A 19,664-nucleotide genomic window follows, 5' to 3' on the forward strand; every position below is an offset into this window, starting at 1 on the left:
GGTGCTGCTCTCACCCCTCTCTGCAGCTTCTCTCACTTTTTCCACATCTCAACCCACACCCAGGCCCTGCATGGCTCAGGATGTGATCCCCACAGCCACCTTCCACCAGCAACAGGCACCTTCAGGACTCCTGGAGACACCAAAGCAGCACACAGTATTGCTACTGTGCCAAGTGGGAACTTTATTCTTTCTTGTGTTGTTTTTTTGTTTTGGTTTTTTTTTTTTGGCTACTTTTTTGTCTGAAAAGGTCAAGGAGGCAGCTTTGAAGATGGGTCAGATTTGGATTTTTTTTTTTTTTTCCCAGCAAAATCTGCAACACTTTAATAACGTTATGCCCAGACATCAGCTCTGTTAAGTTTTTACATCTCAGAGCCACAGAGACACCAGCAGCAATAACTTGGGAACGGAAAGACTTCCACATCGCTTGTGCATTGTCTTGGCTTTTTTCTTTTTCTTTAAAAAAAAAAAAAAAAAGCACAACAGAAAAGACACCAACATCCATGAACATTAAAAACCTGTACATTGTAAAAAAAAAAAACCCAAAACAAACAGGAAAAAAAAAACAAACCAAACAACCAAAAGAAAAAAAAAATAAACCAAACCCCAAACAAACAACAAACACCATCATTCTCTTGCTTTGAAATCAGAATCAACCTGGGAACGTTGCAGGGGGAAAAGAAAGATCCATGGGGAAGGTGTCGGCCGCCGGGCCCACGCGTTGGGTGCTGGCTGCCCACCCAGCAGCAGAGAGGCAGAAAGTCTGTGCCATGCTCCTGGTTCCTCTAGCGTATAGAATGCAAAGCATTTAATACATTTTTTTTGTTGGTTTTGTTTGTTTGTTTCTTTTTTTTTGCCATTCCCCCCCCACCCCCTCCCCAGAGCGAGAAAGCAGAAGTGAACGAAAAAAAAAAGTCTAATATTTTGTTCTTTAACCATGTAACTGCAGATATGAGCCAACATCATGGAATGAAAAACATAATGTAAAGTAGAGCATTCGTGTGTATCACAAAAATACAATAAAAACTTTTTTTTTTCCTTTTTCTCCTTTTTTTTTTTTTTTTTTTTTTTTTTTTTAAAGTTTCCTGTGAACTCCCTGCCACGCCAGCCTCCTGCCCACTGCCCCCAGCACCCGGCCAGCTCGGGGGGGGGGTCTCCAGAGAATCAACATCTACAACCAGCAAACTATTTCTGCTGACTCAGCAAGGGTGTGTGGAACTGGGGGGGGCCCTGCAACCATGGCAAGATTTTTTTTTTTTTTTTTTTGTAACTAAGTTCATACATTCTCCTGACTTACAGATAACTCTGATGGATCACTGTTATCTTCTTTTTTTTTTTTTCTTCTTAAAACCCTTCCATACAATGGACAAACTCATCAAAGCCTGCGTGTAAGAACAGAACCTCTTTTACAACACGTAATACTGTGTTTTGTTTAAGTCCTTCCTTGCGTAAAATATTGACATAATTCACTGAAGGTATCAAAAATATACCCTGTAGACCAATACAATTTACAATTGCCTTTTCTCACCATTCAGAAAACAATGCACTTAAAGCAACCGAGCCTCCCCGGGGCAGCGCCCGCCAGCCCAGGGACATCCCTGCCCGCTACGGCTTCCACCAAAGGGACCAGGACTTTTTTTTTGTGTGTTTTGAAGAAAGAACTCTTCATCCCCTCCCCTGCCCACTCATCCCAGCCACATCTCAAGCATCTTGAGACCACTCTGGGGCTGATCTGTCTCTCGACGTGGGACCGACGGGCTGCCAGGTCAGCCAGGGGTGGCACCAAACCAGGGCGTTCCCTCCTGTGTCACTTATTAAACAAATCTTGGTTTTTCTTTTCTTTAACCCACACAAAGGTTCTGCAGCACAGCCCCAGGTGGGGAGAGCATCCCACAGCCCCTCACTCGACTCCAGCAGAGCGTTCAAGTGCACATCCCTCGGGACACGGCCACTCAGAGGGGTCACCACCCACCAAGGCTGCCACGATCCAAGATGGATTCCACGGGTTTTGTCTTGTTAAGGCTTTTTTCTTTTTTTTTTCTTTTCTTTTTTTTTTCAGACCAGAAGAGGATGCAGAAATTTCCAGATGTTGAGAAAGTAAAACAAACAAACAGATCATAATAAAAAGAAGAAAAAAAACAAACAACAAAACAACAACATCCCCTCAAATTGGCTGGTTGGGTGGGGAAGGGTATTTAAAAAAAGAAAAAAAAAAAAAAAGGAAAAAATCAAATCACTCTGCTCCTGTGTCTGCCCTCCTGAGAGCCGGCGGGGCCGGGGCGGTGGGCGCTCGCCCCCCGTGTCCCGCTCGCTCCCCGTGCCCTGGGTTTGGTCGCCGTCTCCCTGCCCCCGTCTCTCTTCATTCACTGTCTGAAAGGGTTTCGTACTGGGAGCAGAGCAGGGGCTTGGGCTCCTCGTCCCAGGCGTGGTGCTGGCTGCCGGGGGTCCCCTGCGGCAGGGGGGTAGTGGGGGCGGCGGTCACCACCCCGCTGGGCAGCCGCATGGTCAGCGGGTTGTAGGGGAACGGCGTCGAACCTGTGCAGGAAGGAGGGAGCGAGGGGAGAGTCAAGAGGCCGTGTTGTCCCCCCCAAACCCGAGGGGGTGACACGGCCGCTTTTTGGGGACACCTCTCATGCCCTTCCCGAGCCCTACCTGCGGATGAGGGCCTGTCCTCCCAGACGCGGTTGGTGAGGGGTGTCCGCCGGTTGCAGTCCCCTTCTGAGTGCACTGAGGAGACGGAGGGCGGCCGCTCACCTGAGGGCAGCCCCGGCGCTGGGGATTTGGCCTTGCGGCTGTTGGGCCTGGCAGCGATCTTTGGCTTCCCCCCTCCTCCTGCAACGAGAAGCATCTGCTCGTCAACCTGGCTCCTGGTGATGGGGTTTTGGGGAGGGGGGTGTGGGTCACACGGCTGTTTCCTTTCGAGAGCTTGCAAAAAAAACGGCTGGTGGCAGGAGAGAAGCTCAGCCCTGGGGCCGAAGGGCGATGGGGTGAACCCTCAGCAGTGGTGGCTCCAGGAGGTTTCTGTCCCCTCCTGGGCTGCTCGCTGCCCTGTGGGTTGGTGCTACCAACCATCCCATGGAGCAGATCTGAGGCAGGAGCAGCCACCGAGCTTTGGCCAGGCTGTTTCTCCACAGGGATTGCTCCTGAGCTGGCTGGTGGCTCAGCCCACAAACATGGGTCAAGAGACTCCATGTGCCACAGGGACCCCCCAGGAACTCCGTAGGTGCTGGAGCCCTGAGCACATACCCTGTTCCCATGGTCTGCATGGCCAGGAGCATCATTGTGTTTTACAGCAAAATTCTGTTTTTGGTGGTGATGTTTAGCCAGTTTTTAAAAGATTTAAAGCCAAAAAGAACCTCTGCTGGGTAGGCTGGCCCAGCTAAATGGGGGGAGCTCCCAAAGGGGGAAAAGATGGATGGGCACTGCATACCACCCTGCCTGCCAGGGCAGCCTGCACCAGGCGTTGGGAAACGTGGCTGAAAGAAGCTGCTGGTTTCATGCAGGAGCCAGAAAAGCTTTTCTGCAACAAGTTAAAGAGCATCTGCTCCAAGCTGGCCCAAAGGAAGGTGTGTCTGTGCCCAGGACCCTGCTCCTCAGCTTTGGGGATCTGTGCCCTGATTGCCAAGGGTGAGTCCCTGGCTGCTGGGCTCTGTGCAGGGCAATCTGCCCTTTGTGGGTGTGAGGGGAACAAATGCTCTGCCCCATCTGTCCCCGGTCCCTCTCCTTTCTTTCTCACCTGGAGATTTGCAGAACAACCCTTTGGGGCTCTGCTTAAACTTCCCCCAAAGCTGGGCAGACCCTGCCATGGTGCCCAGCCAGCTCTGCCCACCGGGCAGCTCGTCCCCAGCTCTGCTTTCTGAACTCATCCCCCACTTCTACCATCTTCATCCCTGCTAGCCCTGCCACGTGTCCACCCCCGAGCCCCTCTCAGCTCCTTCCCTTATTTTGGAAGCAGTAATCCCACCCCTGGTTTATGGACAGTTTGGGATGACTACTTAAGAAGTTTACAGCTTCATTTTTTGGGGTGTGGGTTTCCCGCTCCCCCCAAAAAACCTTTCCATGGTGTAAAGAAAAAAAAATTAAAAGAAAAAAAATAGAAAAGGAGATATTAAAAACCAACAATCAGGGAAAGGAGCAGTCAGTGGTTTAGAGAAAGCAACAGCACCTTCCAAGACTATTGAATTAACATCAAACAAGACCAGGATTAATCAGCGGATTCACAAAGCTCGAAGCTGGAGGAGGGAGGGAGAGAAAAGAAAACCAAAATGAACAAAAACGGGGGGGGGGGAGAGTGGGGAATAAATCCACCCACCAAAGGGGAAATACAAAGGCTGAGAATTAATAACAGAGAGAGCAAAGGTGGAGAGGGCTGCAGACCTGGCAAGGAGCGCACGTCCTCGTTTCGTCCATCAGCAGGAGTTATGGGCATAGCAGCGGGCAGGCTTGCACTGGCATTCAGAGAGTTAAAAGCATTGGCACTGAGAGGTGAGCGCTCTTCCCACTGCTCGTCATATTTACCCATTAGGGCTTTCCTAATTATTGCCTCCAACCCCATGTTGGTACTGGAATTCTCTTGGACCGACTGGCTCCTACAACTGATTAGCCCTGGGAGATACGGGAGAGGGAGGAGAAAGGGGTTGGGAGATGGGGGGGAGCCAAATAAAAAGAAAGATGGGGGGGGAAGGGGGAACGGGAAAAGGGGAGAAAGGAGACAAGGGAGAAGGGAAGAAACAAACAGTCAGCACATTCTCGCAAAGCAACAAACTTTGTCATCTTGTTCTTTAAAGCGCTGCGATGCACCCGTCCTCCTCCCCGCTCCATCTCACCCAAGGGCTTGGTGGGGGCTGGTGGTGGGATGGGACTTACGCCGGGGGTTTGGGTTTCTGGAGTGCTGCAGGCAGGCAGGGCTCCCTGGGGCCAAGGGCTTGGAGGATGGCAGGGAAGGGGTTGTTGTTGCTGAGCCCTGGGGAGTGACTGCAAGAAGTGGGGGACGTGCCAGGCTTGGCATGGGGACAGAAGTCACCTGGATGCGTATGAATGGATGGATGGACACACACAGATCAGAAGTCGGTGTGCCGAGAATTAGGAGGCCAGGGCAGTTTCCCATGGAGGAAAAGTCAGGGAAGGAAGAGGGGACACCCCGCAAAAACACTTGATTGGAAAGAGGTGCCTGGATTTGGCTTTGGCACGAGAAGCAGCAAACACAGGCTGACCTCAGATGGAGCCGGGAACTCTGTCTGCACAGAGCTGGGATACGCAGAGGACAGGGGAGAGTCCTTCTGTCCCTCCTCATGCTCTCTGCAAGCCCCAGCCCATCATCCCAGCCCAATCCCTTCCTCCCCAAAGGGCTGGGTGCCTGCTGTGGACCAGGGTCCCCTCCTGGGCTGAGCCGTGGCCAGGGGACAGGATGCAGAGGCGCAGCGGTGTGTCCGGGTGGGTGTGAGTCTCAAGCCATGCAGTTATGGTGCAGCACTGCACAGGGACCAGAGGGCTCAGCCACGCCACCGTCATTCCCAACGCGGCGGTTACAGGGAACAAGCAAGGGCAAAATAGACACAAAAACAGCAGGCTGGCGGGGGGGGAAGCCCCACCAGCAGCCCCCTCCCCAATATGCCCCATCCCAGGGGTGCTTGTGCTGGGATCGCTGCCCCCCTACTCTGAAAGGGATGGATCCTGGGATCACTTCTCCTCCTGTCCCTCTCAGTCCCCTCCTCAATCCCCTGTGCTGCCTTTTACTCCTCCCTCCAGCACTGCAGGAGCAGCTCTCACCAAGTGATGCTCAAGAAATTGGGCCTCACCCCCCCACCCCCAAAAATTTTTCCTTGGTTGTGGCAAGGCCCTTTGTCCTGCTTAAAACTAACAACCTGATGGTGTTAATGCTGTAGAAAAGCATTAATAATTAAGTATGAATTAATATTCCTCAGTAGGGGTTCATTTCATTCCTTTGCTTGCACACCCATACACTGCTGCAGCAGGTGGCTACAGCTCAAGAGCCTTCACACCATCCCTTCTCCCTCAGGTCTGTCCCACACCAGAGAAGCCCACACTGGCTGTCCAGATCCACAGGGCTTTCTTCATCCCCACCTCTTTGCCAAAAACCCTTCCTTAAGCTGCTCCTGCTCCTCCTTCCCCAGCTGGGCTGAAAGCTGTGGGCACAGCGGGGCTGGGAGGGTGCAGTCAGTACCCTTGGGGAAGCTCTGAAATCTCCATTTCAGCTCCTTTATGGTAGTCCTCAGGCTCAGCATGGCAAATACATCTCCGTGAGTGTCTGGGGGACCCTGTGAGCCCTCCCCAGAACCCTTTCTCCCTGACAGCTCTTTCTGGGCTGGGGCATGGTCCCAGGTGTTAGCCAGCAGACCCCTGATTAGGCAGCCCGGCAGGTTAATGCTGGTTAGGGCCAGGGACTCGCTGAAGCCCACCGTGGCCACCTGCAGCCTGGCCTCCACAGCAGCACCCAGATACCACCAAAACTGCTTCTCCCATCTGCCAGGAGCTCCCAGCTCTTGCACAGCACCACAAGTCCAAGCCCTCCTGCCCACAAAGCCCTCTGCATGGCACCACTCACACCACCATGGCCACCACTGGCCACCACCAGCTAACCCCCAGCTCTTGAGGAACTGGAGTCAATTCATGCTTTAAGCACCTGGAGGACTGAGCATATGCTGCCAGCACCCCCGTGCCTGAGCACCACTCCAGCTCCAGGATAACACCTCTTGTCCTCAGCCATGGCTGGTTTGCCCAACACTCACCACTGAAGGCTGCAGGGTGTTGTTCTCACCCCACTTTTCTTTCTCAGCTGGGCTCCGCAGCCTGTCCAGCCCATGCTGGCACAGATCCTGCTTCCCACCCTCACCTTCCCTTTCACCACTGCCCTTCAGACCATCTGTGGGTGACCACAAGGTCCCACATCAAGAGCAGGGTGAGCTCTCCCAAGTGTGAATCCACCTTTCTATACAATTTAACCCCCTGTTGGTACCAGATGACCAACCCCTGCTTGGCTTTTAGCCTCTCCTCAAACTCTGCCAGGCTTTCTCAGGAATTACACTGTGCTGTCTCCAACCCAAGAGCAGGGAGTTACAGTGTGTCCTGAGGCTCCAGCCTCCTAAGAACTGTAATGCTTGGAAAAAAAGGAGATGCTTAATCTCCTGAGTCTCCTGCTCTCCATGGCTGAGAGACCTGGAGGGAGTAAGGTACAAGACAGGTAGAGGGGAGTTACCTGCTCCGGTAATCGCCGGCATATTGAAAATCTCTGTCCCAGGCTGCCCAACATCTGGAGAAAAACAAAGAAGCTCTTCAGTGTGGAGAGCAGCACGTGCAGCTGGTGGTAGGGAGGGACCTGCCATGAGATCCCAGTGTTCCCATCACAGCACCCAGGCTGACACTGGGGTGGGTCTGCGGGTACTGGCTGGGACCAGGAATAATTTTCTTTGGGGCAACCACAGCCAGGGTTATGTCTTCATAATCAGTGCTGGCCTCCCTCCCACCCTCCAGCTCTTCAGATCACAAGCTCCATGAAGATAAGCCCTCTCTCTTGCCTATGGGATTTCCAAAGGCTCAAATCCCCATATCCAGGGAGCAGGTCTGGGCAGTGGAGAAGGCGAGGAGGAGGAGAAACGTTAAATCAATATTTTCCCTCTTAGCTGAGCTGTTTGACTTGGATATAATTTTCCTTAGAATAACAGAAATTCTCATCAAATGAGAGGTGTTTCCTATTTCTATATGTTTTCCCTTGATAAGGAAAGTGTGGAAGGTCATGGGGTTCAGCCACATGTCCCCAAAGGGCCATAACAACATTGTTGGCTCATGGCAACATCATCCAGGAGACGAGACAGCTCGGTCCCTCTTATCCGATGCAGCTGTTGTAAGATGGATTCAAATTGAATTAGTATTGACTGTATAATGCTGAGCTAAATTAAATTATGATCCTATCTACTCTATTAGTGGTTAATGGATGAATGGGTGGAATTTCTAATATAAGCCAGCCTGGGTAGTTTTACAGAGCTGCACCAGTATTGATGCAGGGCTTAAAGTAGTACTGGGGGGAGATGGATCTCGAGGAGGAAGGATTCAGTTCAGGGGGCCATTCATTAAAATATCAGTTCTCTTAAGTCTCCTCCAAGCTCAGCTCACTATTTCCTTCCTACTGAGGTTATCTGGTGCAGGTGGGATTGACAGCCCCAGAGCAAGGAGATGTGGGGCTGGGAAGCTTCCCATCAGCTCCCCTGACTCACCCAGCCACTGGTTGCACCAGGATGCATTTGGACCTCAAACTTCCCAAAAAGCCATGGCATGATGCAGAGCACTAGCTGGGAACTCCCAGCCCTTGACACAGCAGCACCCATTCCCAAATCTTTGCTTCATGTGTCCTCCAGGCTTTTTCCTCCCCCACCACCCACATCTGCCTCCCCACATGTCCTTACTGTACTCCGTTTCATTTTTGTTGGTCGTGCTGAGCTTCTTGATGATCTCCTGTTTCTTGGACTTCACCATGGCAGAGTTGCTCTCAGTCAGCTTGCTGAAGAAAGCTGGAGGCTGAGTGTTGTTTCCTGGGGACTTGGATCCCATCCTGCAAAGCAAAAGACCATTGGAAACCACTGCAACTTCCAGTTCACAAAATCCTACTTAGACTCTACTTAGAGACTACTCTAGGGAGTCTGTAGACTAGAGTCTCTTTACACTAGCGAGACAGTGCAAATCCTCAGGATCATCCAGGATGCTCCCAAGATACCCAAAATCTCCAAATATCCCTACCATAAATTTACCACAATGAAAAAACCCTACAAACAAAATGGGGCAGCTTGGGATGGGACACTGCAAGAAACGCAGCCTGGGCCAGGGCGAGCGTGGGGATGGGGGGAACACCCCCTACCCCTTGGTGTTACCTCTGGTCCATCTGCTCGCCCTCGCGGTACAGAACCGGGTACGTGGCGTTCTTGGCGTGTTCCGACTCTCCCACGCCGTCTGGTGGAGAGACCGGCTCGATGCAGTTGTCCGTCCCGCTGCCGGCCGAAGCTTTGCTATGCTCGGGGGACCTGCGGAGATGCAATCGTTTTATTGCAACATCCTCTGTCCCCGCACAGCAGCCTGGGGTCGGGAGGGGGGGAAAAAGGACTCAAATAGCTTTCCTACAGCAAGGGAAAAAAAGCCAAACCTTCCTCAGTCCTGAGGGCTCGCCGAGACTTTTAGTGCAAGCTGGGGAAGAGCACAGCTTGGGTGTTGTTGTGCACCCCAGCCCTGGCCCAGATGTGCAGGCACCGGGCCAGCAGCAGCCCCCCAAATACAGCTGCGCACAGCAGGGACTTGCTGGCTCAGCTCACGTGTCCCTGGCTGGCAGGGACACAATCCCTTAGGAGGACTGAGACATGACCACTTTGGGGACACAGCTTTTAATTCTCCCTGGCATCTGCAGGTAATGAATCCAATGCTGGAGAGGACTGCCACAGCCCCCCAGTGCCTGCCTGTGGCCAGGACCTGGGAGACAGCCAGGCTCAACTCTGTGAGGAATTCCTCACAGCGAGTTCTGGGAATTTGTGTCTTTGTTCTTTCTGTGGTTTTTTCTTTTCCCCCCCACTTTTCTTTCATGGCTGGGTGGCCAGGGCTGGGCTCTCTCCCCTGTTACAAAGCCAATTCTAGGACCAGGCAGGGCTGGGAATAATAATGATATTTACTGGCAAGGAACCACTAGTTTGGAGACACCACTCTTTCCTGGATGCATCTGGGTCTCTGTCAGTGTTTGGGTGGGAAGACAGAGCCCATTTTCACACATCTTATTTTTTAATTCCATACAACAGCAATAAGACCTGCACCATGACCTACCAGGGTCTGAGGACAGTGACAGGACAGGAGGCAATGGCACAAACCAAAACACATGAAATTCCATCCCATGTGCTCTAATGCTGGTACAGGTAGCCCAGAGAGGTGTTATGTCTCCATCAGTGAAGACACTGAAAACCCAACTGGCCATAGCCCTGGACAACCTGTTCAGCTGACTTGCTTGAGCAGAGTGTTGCTCTGGGTGATCTGGAGAGGCTCCTTCCCATATAAATAATTCTGTGGCACTGGCCACATCTGGAAGGGGATTGTGCACAGCCTCTAAGGGGGGTCTGGAGAGCATCTCTAGAACAATAGGAATGGCAAGAGAGGCATCACTGGAGGGGATGTGCCTAGATCAGAAGGTGATTTTACACTCACCCATTTGAGCCATGAGCTGAAGAACATAAATTGAGCAATGCCAAATGCCAACCCATTCTATACACCACCCTGTCAGGGTACCAGGTAACCAAGGTCACCCACCTGGATCACCCTGGGCAGCCCTAGTATATCTGAGCTCAGATTGGCACAGGGAGTTGGGAGAAACCCATCTATGCCAGCTTTGGACTCTCTGACCTCACCTCTTGCCACCTTCATTCTGTGGGGAGATCCTGGAGGCTGCTGCATGCTCCTGCTGCTGCAGATAGGCCTCGCTGGGGGTGCGGCGCAGGTCCAGCACGGGGCACGCAGCTCCAGGGAAGGAGTACACTGGGGTCTGGATGTGGGAGTTGAGCTGCTGTGGGTGATGGCGTGTGTAGTCCTGTGTGATTACCTCCTAGAAGAGGAAACCCTTGAGTCAGAAATAGCATTCGTTTCCACCTCTTGCTTTGTTGGGTTCTACTAAGAACAGGGCAAGCAGGAGGGAATTAGGCTGGTTTGTCCTTGTGGGAGTATAACTTCTGCCTCCTGCCTGCAGCAGCTCTCATGATGAGCTTGAAGGCACAAACACCCAGGCTGAAAAGCCTGCTGCACCCTGCTCTCCCCAGCACCCAACCAGAGGTGCCTGAGGTCTCTTAGCATCACTCCCAGCCCTTCCCCATCAGACGGGTTTCATATCAGCTCTTCCCTCCTCCCTGGGGCCCCAGCAGGAAGGTGAGAATGAGGTTAATTACACTGATGTGTTGGGCCAGCGTTACCACCCGCTGGTTCATGCCCTTGAGGCTCTGGCTGGACTGCAGGGGCTGGCACTGGGGCTGGGGGCCGTCGGGCGGCCGGAGGTGCTGCAGGTGGGCTGCTTCAGCAGCCGAGGCCTTCAGCGAGCCTGGGGGGGACACACAAAGCAGACAGCAGGCATGAGATGATGTCTGTGTCCATCTTCCTTGAATGCCACCCTGGCATGGCACTGGGCCATAGCAAGTAGGAGCTGGGTGATGGAAGTTCCCGTGCCAGCTGGGCATGTCCCATCCTGGCAGGCACTGCCCACCCCTGCCCTCACCTTGCTGCTTCTGCCTCAGGTCGTGCTCCCCGTGCCCCTTCTCTGCATCCTGCAGCAGCTTGGCCCCTTTCTCATGGGAGAGGCTGGGTGAGCTGACGGGACTCACTGCTTCCATCCGCTCGGGGCTGTAGCCTCCGTGAAAACCTGGGGAAAGGGGAGAAGGGAGCTGAAGACCCAGGAGCTCGTTTGGCTTTTCCCTTGCACTGTGGGCACCATCACTTGTGGACAGAGTCACATGTTCAGCAAAGGAGGGAAGACCCAGCAAGTCACATTGCAAGGATGCTCAAAGCCACCTCTGATGTCCAGCTGTGGTGACAGCAGCAGGAAAGAGGTGTTGCCTCATTCCTGCAGAACTGGACACTTGCTGTGACAGCACCAGAATCAGGAACCAAATTCCTGGGTTGACAACTTGTTCAAAACCTGTGGGTTCACAACTTGTTCTCCTCCCTTTTTTCCCACCAACTGAAACAAAAAAACACCCCCCACTATGCCAGAAGGGAACACAATTCCCTGTGGGAGTGGCTGCATGGGAGGTCTCAATAGTCCCAAGCCCAGCATGGCCAAGAACAGAGACCTGAACACTGAGTGTGAGGCCCTACAGCCCCCAGACACTGCTCCAGAGACAGCAGACTGACACACCACAGGGGTAAAATGGCTTCTTGACCTTTCTTTGCCCATTAAGCCTTTTTCATGGACTCCACCTGCACCAAAGCAGGCAGAGCTGGAATAAGAGACCAACATTATGTTTCAGCAGAGACATGAACAGGTTATGCTTTCACAGACCAGGGCTGGAGGCTGGGGGAGTCCTGGAGGAGAGACAGACTGCCTCTTGCCAGCCAAGCACGTTTGGCAACACTCATGACTTTTGCCTCCACAGACCTTCACCCTCCCAATGCTCATTTCCTAGAAGCTACACACTGCAGGCAGATCTGGCAGGCAGGCAACCCATGGCCCAGGCACTGACCCACTGACCCTGCCTGTACCCAGGGCACAGGGAGGAGAGAGGATCCCTGTGGAGAACCTCCCTGCTCCAGGGATGGGGATGCAGCATCCCCCATCACCCCATACAAGCCAGAACTGAGGGGATCACACTTCAGATCCACCCAAGATGAAATGTTCTGCTCTGGAAAGATCCCTGACCAAGTCAAAAAAAAAAAAAGCCACCTCTCTCCTCCACAGCATGACAACACTAAGCTGGAGGGAGCACTAGTGCCAAGGAGTGAATGCTCTGGGTGAAAATTGGTCTAGTTAAGAATGATCCACACCTTGAATCCAGCCCCTTCCCTGCACTTCTTTCTTGTGAAGCTTACCCCAAAACTTTTGTGTCCTACACAAGACTGCTATCAGGTGGTTCCTGTGGTCTGCTCTGGAAACGGCTGCTAAGCACAACTGGGTCAAAAGATCCCTGGGCAGCCCTGCATGCACTGTCCCCTTGTGCAGCATCCAGCACCAGGACCCTGAATGGGGTCACCCCAAGAGAAAGGGCTCTGTCAGCAGCCTGTGAAACCCTCAGAGATCCTGCACTCAGTGGTGCAGCCATGAGCAAGAGAGGTATTTGCCAGCCAGCAGCTCTGTCCCAGCTCACACACCCGGTTCTCCACTTCACTCATTTGATTTATTACCCACAACTGCTCCTTACAGATTGCCTGGGAATTTCTAACGATGGAGAAATCAGAATTAGCAAATTGCTATTGTCTGTAAAAAGCAATACCAGGAACTTAGCAACGTTTGCAAAACAGCACTTGGCAAAGGGGAAAAAAAAAAAAAAAAAAAAAAAAAAAAAAAAAAAAAAAAAAAAAAAAGAGGGAGAGGGAAGATCCTTCAAACACACGCAAATAAAAAACTCGGGAATAACACAACTGGGAAGCAGAGGGACCAGCACACTGGATGAGCTGATAAAGCCAACAGCCAAAACGTGCAACTAAAAATAAGAAATAATGAAATAAAATGGGTTTCAGGCCACAGCTCTCTTGCCTCTCCCCTCCAATTTCTTACCATCGCTAGCGGAGTCGTTACTCAGCGAGCCTCTTTCTCGCTGCCCCTTATCGCAAGACATTTGGCGCATGATAATCACATCTATGAAGTTGGCCGCTGTCGTGGTGGTCTTACCGAGTGCTCGGAGCTCCTGTTCCTGCATTGAAAAGGGTTTACTTTGACTCTTTTCTCTACTGTGCTGCTCGGGGCCCGAGGCTGCGTGCTGCTGGTCCAGAGGGTGATGGTGCTGCTGGCTTTTCCCCTGTCCTCTGCTATAGTGATGAGAAGAACCAGGTCCAGAGGTGGGTAAAGATCTCGACTCCATGGCTTTGATGGGTGAAGGCGACTGTTCAAGGTTGGCCCCGCTGGGCAGCTTTGAGGTGAAGACACTGTTGTCAGTCTGAGATCTTTCTGCCTTGGCTTCCCGTGCCCTCGATGCCTCTTTCTGAAGGATGGTTGGGTCCATCAGGGCCGCGTAACCATCTGCTGTGCTGATGGAGGAACGCAGGGTGGAAGCTGAGGGGAAGGCAGCGGAGCGGATTGGCGATGTGGTAGTGGTGGAGGAGGAGCTGGAAGGCAAATGAAGATGAGGCAAAGATGAGAGAAGCATGTGGAGGAAGAGGAGTGCTGTTATCAGAGTCTCAGCGTTCAGCCCTGCCTCACCAAGGGCCCCCCAGGGCTCCTGAGTGTAGGGTTGGCCCATGCTGGAGTGGGTGAGGAGGGCTCAGATGGAGCTTCCACTATAATAACTGCCAAGGGGTGTTGGCTGTGGCCTGGATTCATCAACTGTAGTGGATAAATCCATGGCCAGGTTCCATGAGACCTTCATAACTCCACCACCAGGCAACTTACAGCAAGAAGAGTTTGGGCACAGGGACTCTCCTGCTTTCTTTCCCAGAAGCAGTAAAAGCCACCAGGAAAAGTGAAGGAATTCAGCACCAAAATCTGCCTCTCCTCATCACAGCCTCCTTGTAAGCCTCAAACCTGCTGAAGCTGAAGGCCAAACCAACCCTCTGTCCCTCTCAGAGGTACCCCATGAGATGCTCAGTGATTAACCACCGTGGCTGCCCCGGTGTTGCGGTTCAGGCAGGCAGCAGGAGCCATGGTGGGGATACGTACCGCAGGACGGAAGGGGTGGGGGTCTCTGAGGAGATGATCTTCATGCTTGTGTTATGGAGCACACTGGGGCGCTGCTGGACGGTCTCATGGGTGCGGGGTGAGACGGGAGAGTGCTGGTGGCTGTGAGGGTGCGAGGACGATCGGCTGCTGGGCTGCTCTGTACCTGGGGGAAAACACAATGAAAGGGCTTCCAACCCTACCTGCACCCACCACAGACCCCCACAGTATGGTGCCAGGCTGTTCCCCAGCTTACCTGGTCTCCAGATAGGTGCATGCTCCACCGTGGTGGATGCTAGGATGGATTTTTCACGCTCTCGCTCCCTCTCCCGTTCCCGCTCCCTTTCCCGCTCAGACACCGATGATCCCGACTGTTTGGTCATGTGTGGGGGGCCTCCTGAAAGCCAATGGAAAGGCAGTGACAGGGCTGCAGACAGAGCCATACCCCAGGGAACACTGAGCAGTTAAGGAACAGCTCCATCCAAGATCACCCGGAGCAGGGCAGACATGGGCAGAGCAACAAAACCCAGACAAAGCACCCCATAGCCTGGTGCCACCTCCAGGGGATGACCTTCCACAGAGCTGTCCCATTTTAGGGAAAAAGGGGGAAAAGCAAGGAAACCCCCAGCAAACAGGATCAGAGGAGCTGATCTGAGGGAGCCAGCAGGCTGGTCCCCGGGTAAGGATGAAATCTGGGGTCCCCCCATCTGCCTCAGCTCATGGTCCTGAAACTGGTTAAGGGAGTCCAGCTTCCCCAGGGGAAAAGAAATGTGGAATGCTACCTGGGGAGAGTGGGGAACTGCTGTGCCGGCTGCTGAAGGTCTGGGGGGGGCCAGGGATGTAGGTGATGCGGTCCATGGTGGTGGCAGAGGTACCAGGGGTGGGGGGCACAAGGACGGGTAGGTGTGGCACTTGGGACAGGTCGATGATGCCTGGAGGGAGAAGCAAGAGGACTGTTAAGATGACACCGAGCTGCTGTGGCTTGGCTGTGCTCAAGTGTTGAGAGATGCAGGCAGGGTGTTCCCATGACCCAAAGTCAGAGCTGCACCTAAGGAGTCTCAAATAACTACAGATGGCTAAAAGGGCATCATCATGGTCCAAAGGAGGGCAACTAGGCTGTGTCTGAGGGCAACTCAAGCACAAGTCCTGTGAAGTGAGGCTGAGGGAACTGGGGCTGTTCAGCCTGGAGAAGAGGAGGCTCAGGGGAGACCTCATCACTCTCTACAACTACCTGAAAGGAGGCTGGAGTCAGGGGGGGTTGGTCTCTTTTCCCAGGCAACTATCAGCAAGACAAGAGGGCAGGGTCTCAAGTTGTGCCAGGGGAGGTTTAGGTTGGATATTAGAAAGAATTTCTTTACGGAGAGGGTGATCAGACATTGGAATGGGCTGCCCAGGGAAATAGTGGATTCTCCGTCCCCGGAGATATTTAAAAAGAGACTGGATGTGGCACTTAGTGCCATGGTCTGGGAACCACACTGGTAGTGGATTAAGGGTTGGATTTGATGATCTCAGCTGATGCTGTGATTCTATGAAATTACACCCCCCCGTCCTTCATGTTGACCAGCCAAGTTCCTACACTGCTGGGTGACACTGCAATCTTGGCTTGGCCCTTGGACCCAGCACTGGAGCCCTCCCAGCCTTCTCCTCCCAAAATTCCCCCACCACCCCTCGTTGGGTGCCGTGGTGGCAGGACCTGCTGCATAGTTGAGGGCAAGGGAGGGCTCCCGGGGGGACAAGCCACGCAGCATGTCCGCCCGCTGCGCCATGGCCGTGGCCGCGGCGTTGTGGTGCATCTGCTGGGAGGTGATGTAGTCGTTGATGATGGTCTGTCGGTTCTCCATGGCAGCTGTGTCTGGGTAGCCCCGGATGAGGTATGGGGGGTAGAGGTGGGGGTACGTGGGGCTCGGAGCCAGATGTCTTGGCAGGTAGTAAGCAGCAGCTGGGAGAGAAAAAGGATGCAGACATGAAGCAGCTTTCCCAAGAGACCTCCAGCTTTTTGGAGCATAACAATGGAAAAACCAATCTCAGGCTGTGTCCTTGCCAGAGGTACCTGCTTCCAGTTGGATTCCCCTGGGGATGGCGGCGGGGTCGAATGCCAACGGGATGTGTCCTCGGTACAGGTCGACCCCACTGACACCACGGAGCAGGTGCTCATAAGGGGAAATGGGGTGGTGGTGGTCGGCCACGGGGGCGTGCGGGGACTTGGAGTTGGTGAGTTCCCTTGATGTGGGGGTGATCTTTCTGTCCTGGGACACCGGCTTCCCAGAAGTGATGCTCCCTGCAGTGAGCACAAGGAAATGAGTCAGAGACTGAGCACCGTGGCCAAGCCGCATCCCCGAGGGACGTCTGCAGCCAAGTGTGTCCCCCAGTGACGCCCATGAGCCATGCTACCCCTGAGCTCAAGGGACCTTTTTTCCCTCCCAGGACTGCCATGCGATGTTACGCCACCAAGGCCGAGTTGGGTCAAGCCCCAGTTGCATCCTGGAGGAGAAGCCTGTCCCAAACCACCCCTCCATCCCAGTGCATCCACTGCAGCCACACTGGGTGGCCTGTGAGCTCATCCTGCACAAGCAGCCAGCACTGGAGCTTTGCTGATGTGCTCAAGAAGGTCACCAGTGCCTGACAGAGCAAGGGACCCCAAAACTCCTGGTGCCAGTGACAAAACAGAGGTCAGAGGGTCCCAGCACCCACAGGAGCTGTAAGCTCTTTCCCAGCGCATGGAAGGGAGCTTGGATCGTGTCAGAGACTTTTCTTGGCTCTTCCAACCTGAGCTGGGCCCAGTGCCTGACAATCCTTTCAGTAAAGAAATTATTGCTAATAAAAGCCTGAAGCTCCCCCACCCAGTGCACAGAGCTCTGCCAGCCTGCCTGCCTTTCACAACAGGGGCAGCCTGGGCCAGAGGAGGGACAGGGAAGTGGACACCAAGATATGGGGTACCCTTTGCTGCACCTATTTGAGAAACTCCAGGAGGGAGCTGAGGCTCAGCTGTCCCTGGCAGCCACCCCCTCCCATGCTGTGAGTCAGCTGCCCTGTGGGCAGGGGTGGGCATGGGGTGCTGGGGAGAATGGGTTGGATGGACACCTGCTGGGAAAGTGAGTGGTGGGGCAGGTGGGGTCCAAAGTGACTTCCTGCACTCTGTGTCTGCTTCTTCACTTGCCAGAGATCTTGGCACCACGTCAAAGGTTGTCCAAGTACCTTCATGCTGCCGCGGCGTGGACTCCCGCGTGGAGACCGGAGACCCTCTGTGCAAGTGGCTGCCAAAAGCCGTGCTGTGCCCTGCCTGGTGGTCCTCATAGGCAAGAGCACTTTGGTGGGGCTTGCCTGGCTCGGGTACAATCATAGGAGCTCCTCTGGAGATAGAGCCACCCGAGTTTGTCACTGGGCTTGGCCTGTTTTTCAGGCTCTCTTCATAAGCTCTTTCCAGATTCCTCGGGTCTTGGATGACGTCCAGCGAGTGCACGGAGTGGAAAGTCCTGCCGGGACTGCCGATGATGGACCTCACGTCATGCTTTTTGGTACTCGAGGAGGAAGAGCTGCTGTCGTACTTCAGTGGGGTACCCTGGGGACCAGAAGGCAGAGGGAACATCAATGGGATGTAGAGCAGAAGGGGACGCAGCAACCGCGTCCCCACCAAGTTTCAATGGGACTCGTGTCTCCTCGTTCTGGGGGTCAGTACAGACCCACAGACCAATTCACTTGGTCAAATGGCAACAGCCACTAGCAAAGCAGAGGTAGAGGCTCCACCCAGGGCAGGGCAGGGTGGTGCACCCATCCTACATGTCCTGCTGTGCTCCAACAAGATGCTGATGAGTCACTGCCCAAGGGTGGCTGTGCCCAGCACGCCCCTCTCCTACACATGCTGTGAAATGAGGCAGAACTACAAAGTGCCATGGGAACCTTCCAAATATTTGGAGCCCAACAGGAGACAGCATGCTACATTTTATCTGAAACACTGGCCTTGCTGGGTTGACACTTGCCACAAAGGGAGGAGACCAAGATTATGTGCACTCAAGGGCACCGAGATGATTCTGGCCTTCAACAATAGCCAAATGTGTCCCCCTCCATGTGTGCCTGTGGATGGAGCTTTGCTTTCTTAATACACCAGTGGGTGCTGAGCTCCCCCCCCAGGCTGTGCATTTGTCCACTGGGAAGACTCATGGAATGATATGGGTTGGAAGGGACATTTAAAAATCAAATGATGGGGAAGGGCAATCTATAGCCAAGCAAAACTTCAAGTGTCTCCAGTGATGTGTTTACATCCTACTGATCTGTTTTCCTTTCCTTTTACCTTGGGAAGGGAAGTAAAGCAGCCTGAGTAGGACTGATCTCACCTGCTGTTTGCCCCACACTCACCTGTGTGATGGAGCCTTCCTTCAGAGGTCTTGTCAGAGAGATGTCTGGTGTCCTCCTCAGCTCCTCCCGGGGAATCTCATGGATTGATCTTCCTGCTTCCTTCACTGTGGCCACCAGGCCTTCATGGGATGGTTTCATTTTCAGGGGAGTAAGGCCTTCATGAGACCTGACCTTGTAGGCATCAGATAAGTCCCTCGGTGGAGTGTTTTCCCTCTTGAGCTGTTTGGCTTCTCTTCTGAGGTAGTCCTCATGGGCCTCCACGTAAGACCGAGGTATTCCTGCAAGCCCCAAGCAGATGATGGATGCAGAGGGTGATTTTCCAGCCAGATATTGGATTCCCAGTTCCCATGGGAACTCAGTCCGAGGGGGTCTCTAGTTAACGCACATAACTCAGGCACTTGTAGCCAACTGAGCACACAGAGCCAGCACTAATGTGGCTGGACCCCCTCACATCTCCTTCCACATTCTACACCTATTTTGCACTAGTTTCAACCTTCAAGCAAGTCAGCAGGAATTTTACCCCTGACTTTGGTGAAATAATGAGGTTGGAAGCTGAGCAAAACTCAAAAGGTCTCTGGGCATACAGACGAGGCTGCAGAGATCTGCAGCTGGATTTCAATGGGTCCATCCTTGTTTCCTCTGGCTCTAGCCTGACAAGAGCAAGGGGCCATGCATATGAGACCCTTTCCCACATCTCCTCTGGCCACAGCCATCTTCTGCTTGCAATTTTTACCTTGTGTAATTGAGCCCCGCATGTGATGCTGCTCCTTTAGGCTATGGGGACTGTGTCGGTCCGGAGGGATCGCTCGACCCATGAGACCTAGAACAGATCCAAGGGGGGAAAGTTGGGTAGTGACACACGAGTTCATTTACAAGTAATACACAATGACTATGTTACTGGGGACCCACGGAAAGCAGGGAAAAACATCAACGTTTTCTAAATGACTTGATTTCTCTTTTTTAAAAGCACGCTCCGTTT

At 53.3% G+C, this 19,664-nt stretch overlaps 1 protein-coding gene across 17 annotated transcripts in view; it reads right to left on the reverse strand.

Annotated features, from left to right (window-relative positions):
* Window positions 1-299: 299 nt before the first annotated feature.
* Window positions 300-19,664, reverse strand: part of NCOR2 (nuclear receptor corepressor 2) — a 226,165-nt gene continuing 206,800 nt past the window's right edge. For 7 of the 17 annotated variants that reach the window (XM_030460408.1, XM_030460397.1, XM_030460395.1 and 4 more), the window contains exons 30-47: window positions 19,419-19,505; window positions 18,686-18,963; window positions 17,528-17,891; window positions 16,383-16,610; window positions 16,026-16,271; window positions 15,115-15,264; window positions 14,589-14,729; window positions 14,336-14,498; window positions 13,238-13,785; window positions 11,243-11,386; window positions 10,920-11,068; window positions 10,389-10,582; window positions 8,880-9,029; window positions 8,418-8,563; window positions 7,214-7,267; window positions 4,375-4,602; window positions 2,650-2,829; window positions 300-2,532 (exon numbers count right to left, since the gene is read on the reverse strand). In XM_030460408.1, coding sequence (XP_030316268.1) covers window positions 2,357-2,532; window positions 2,650-2,829; window positions 4,375-4,602; window positions 7,214-7,267; window positions 8,418-8,563; window positions 8,880-9,029; window positions 10,389-10,582; window positions 10,920-11,068; window positions 11,243-11,386; window positions 13,238-13,785; window positions 14,336-14,498; window positions 14,589-14,729; window positions 15,115-15,264; window positions 16,026-16,271; window positions 16,383-16,610; window positions 17,528-17,891; window positions 18,686-18,963; window positions 19,419-19,505 — 3,626 coding nt within the window. In that variant the 3' untranslated portion in view covers window positions 300-2,356. The remainder of the gene's footprint in view (window positions 2,533-2,649; window positions 2,830-4,374; window positions 4,603-7,213; window positions 7,268-8,417; window positions 8,564-8,879; window positions 9,030-10,388; window positions 10,583-10,919; window positions 11,069-11,242; window positions 11,387-13,237; window positions 13,786-14,335; window positions 14,499-14,588; window positions 14,730-15,114; window positions 15,265-16,025; window positions 16,272-16,382; window positions 16,611-17,527; window positions 17,892-18,685; window positions 18,964-19,418; window positions 19,506-19,664) is intronic. The other 10 variants (XM_030460405.1, XM_030460407.1, XM_030460401.1 and 7 more) reach the window with 4 other exon arrangements.

The sequence above is a fragment of the Calypte anna genome, chromosome 15, assembly GCF_003957555.1.
Source record: "Calypte anna isolate BGI_N300 chromosome 15, bCalAnn1_v1.p, whole genome shotgun sequence".
Lineage (NCBI taxonomy): Eukaryota > Metazoa > Chordata > Aves > Apodiformes > Trochilidae > Calypte > Calypte anna.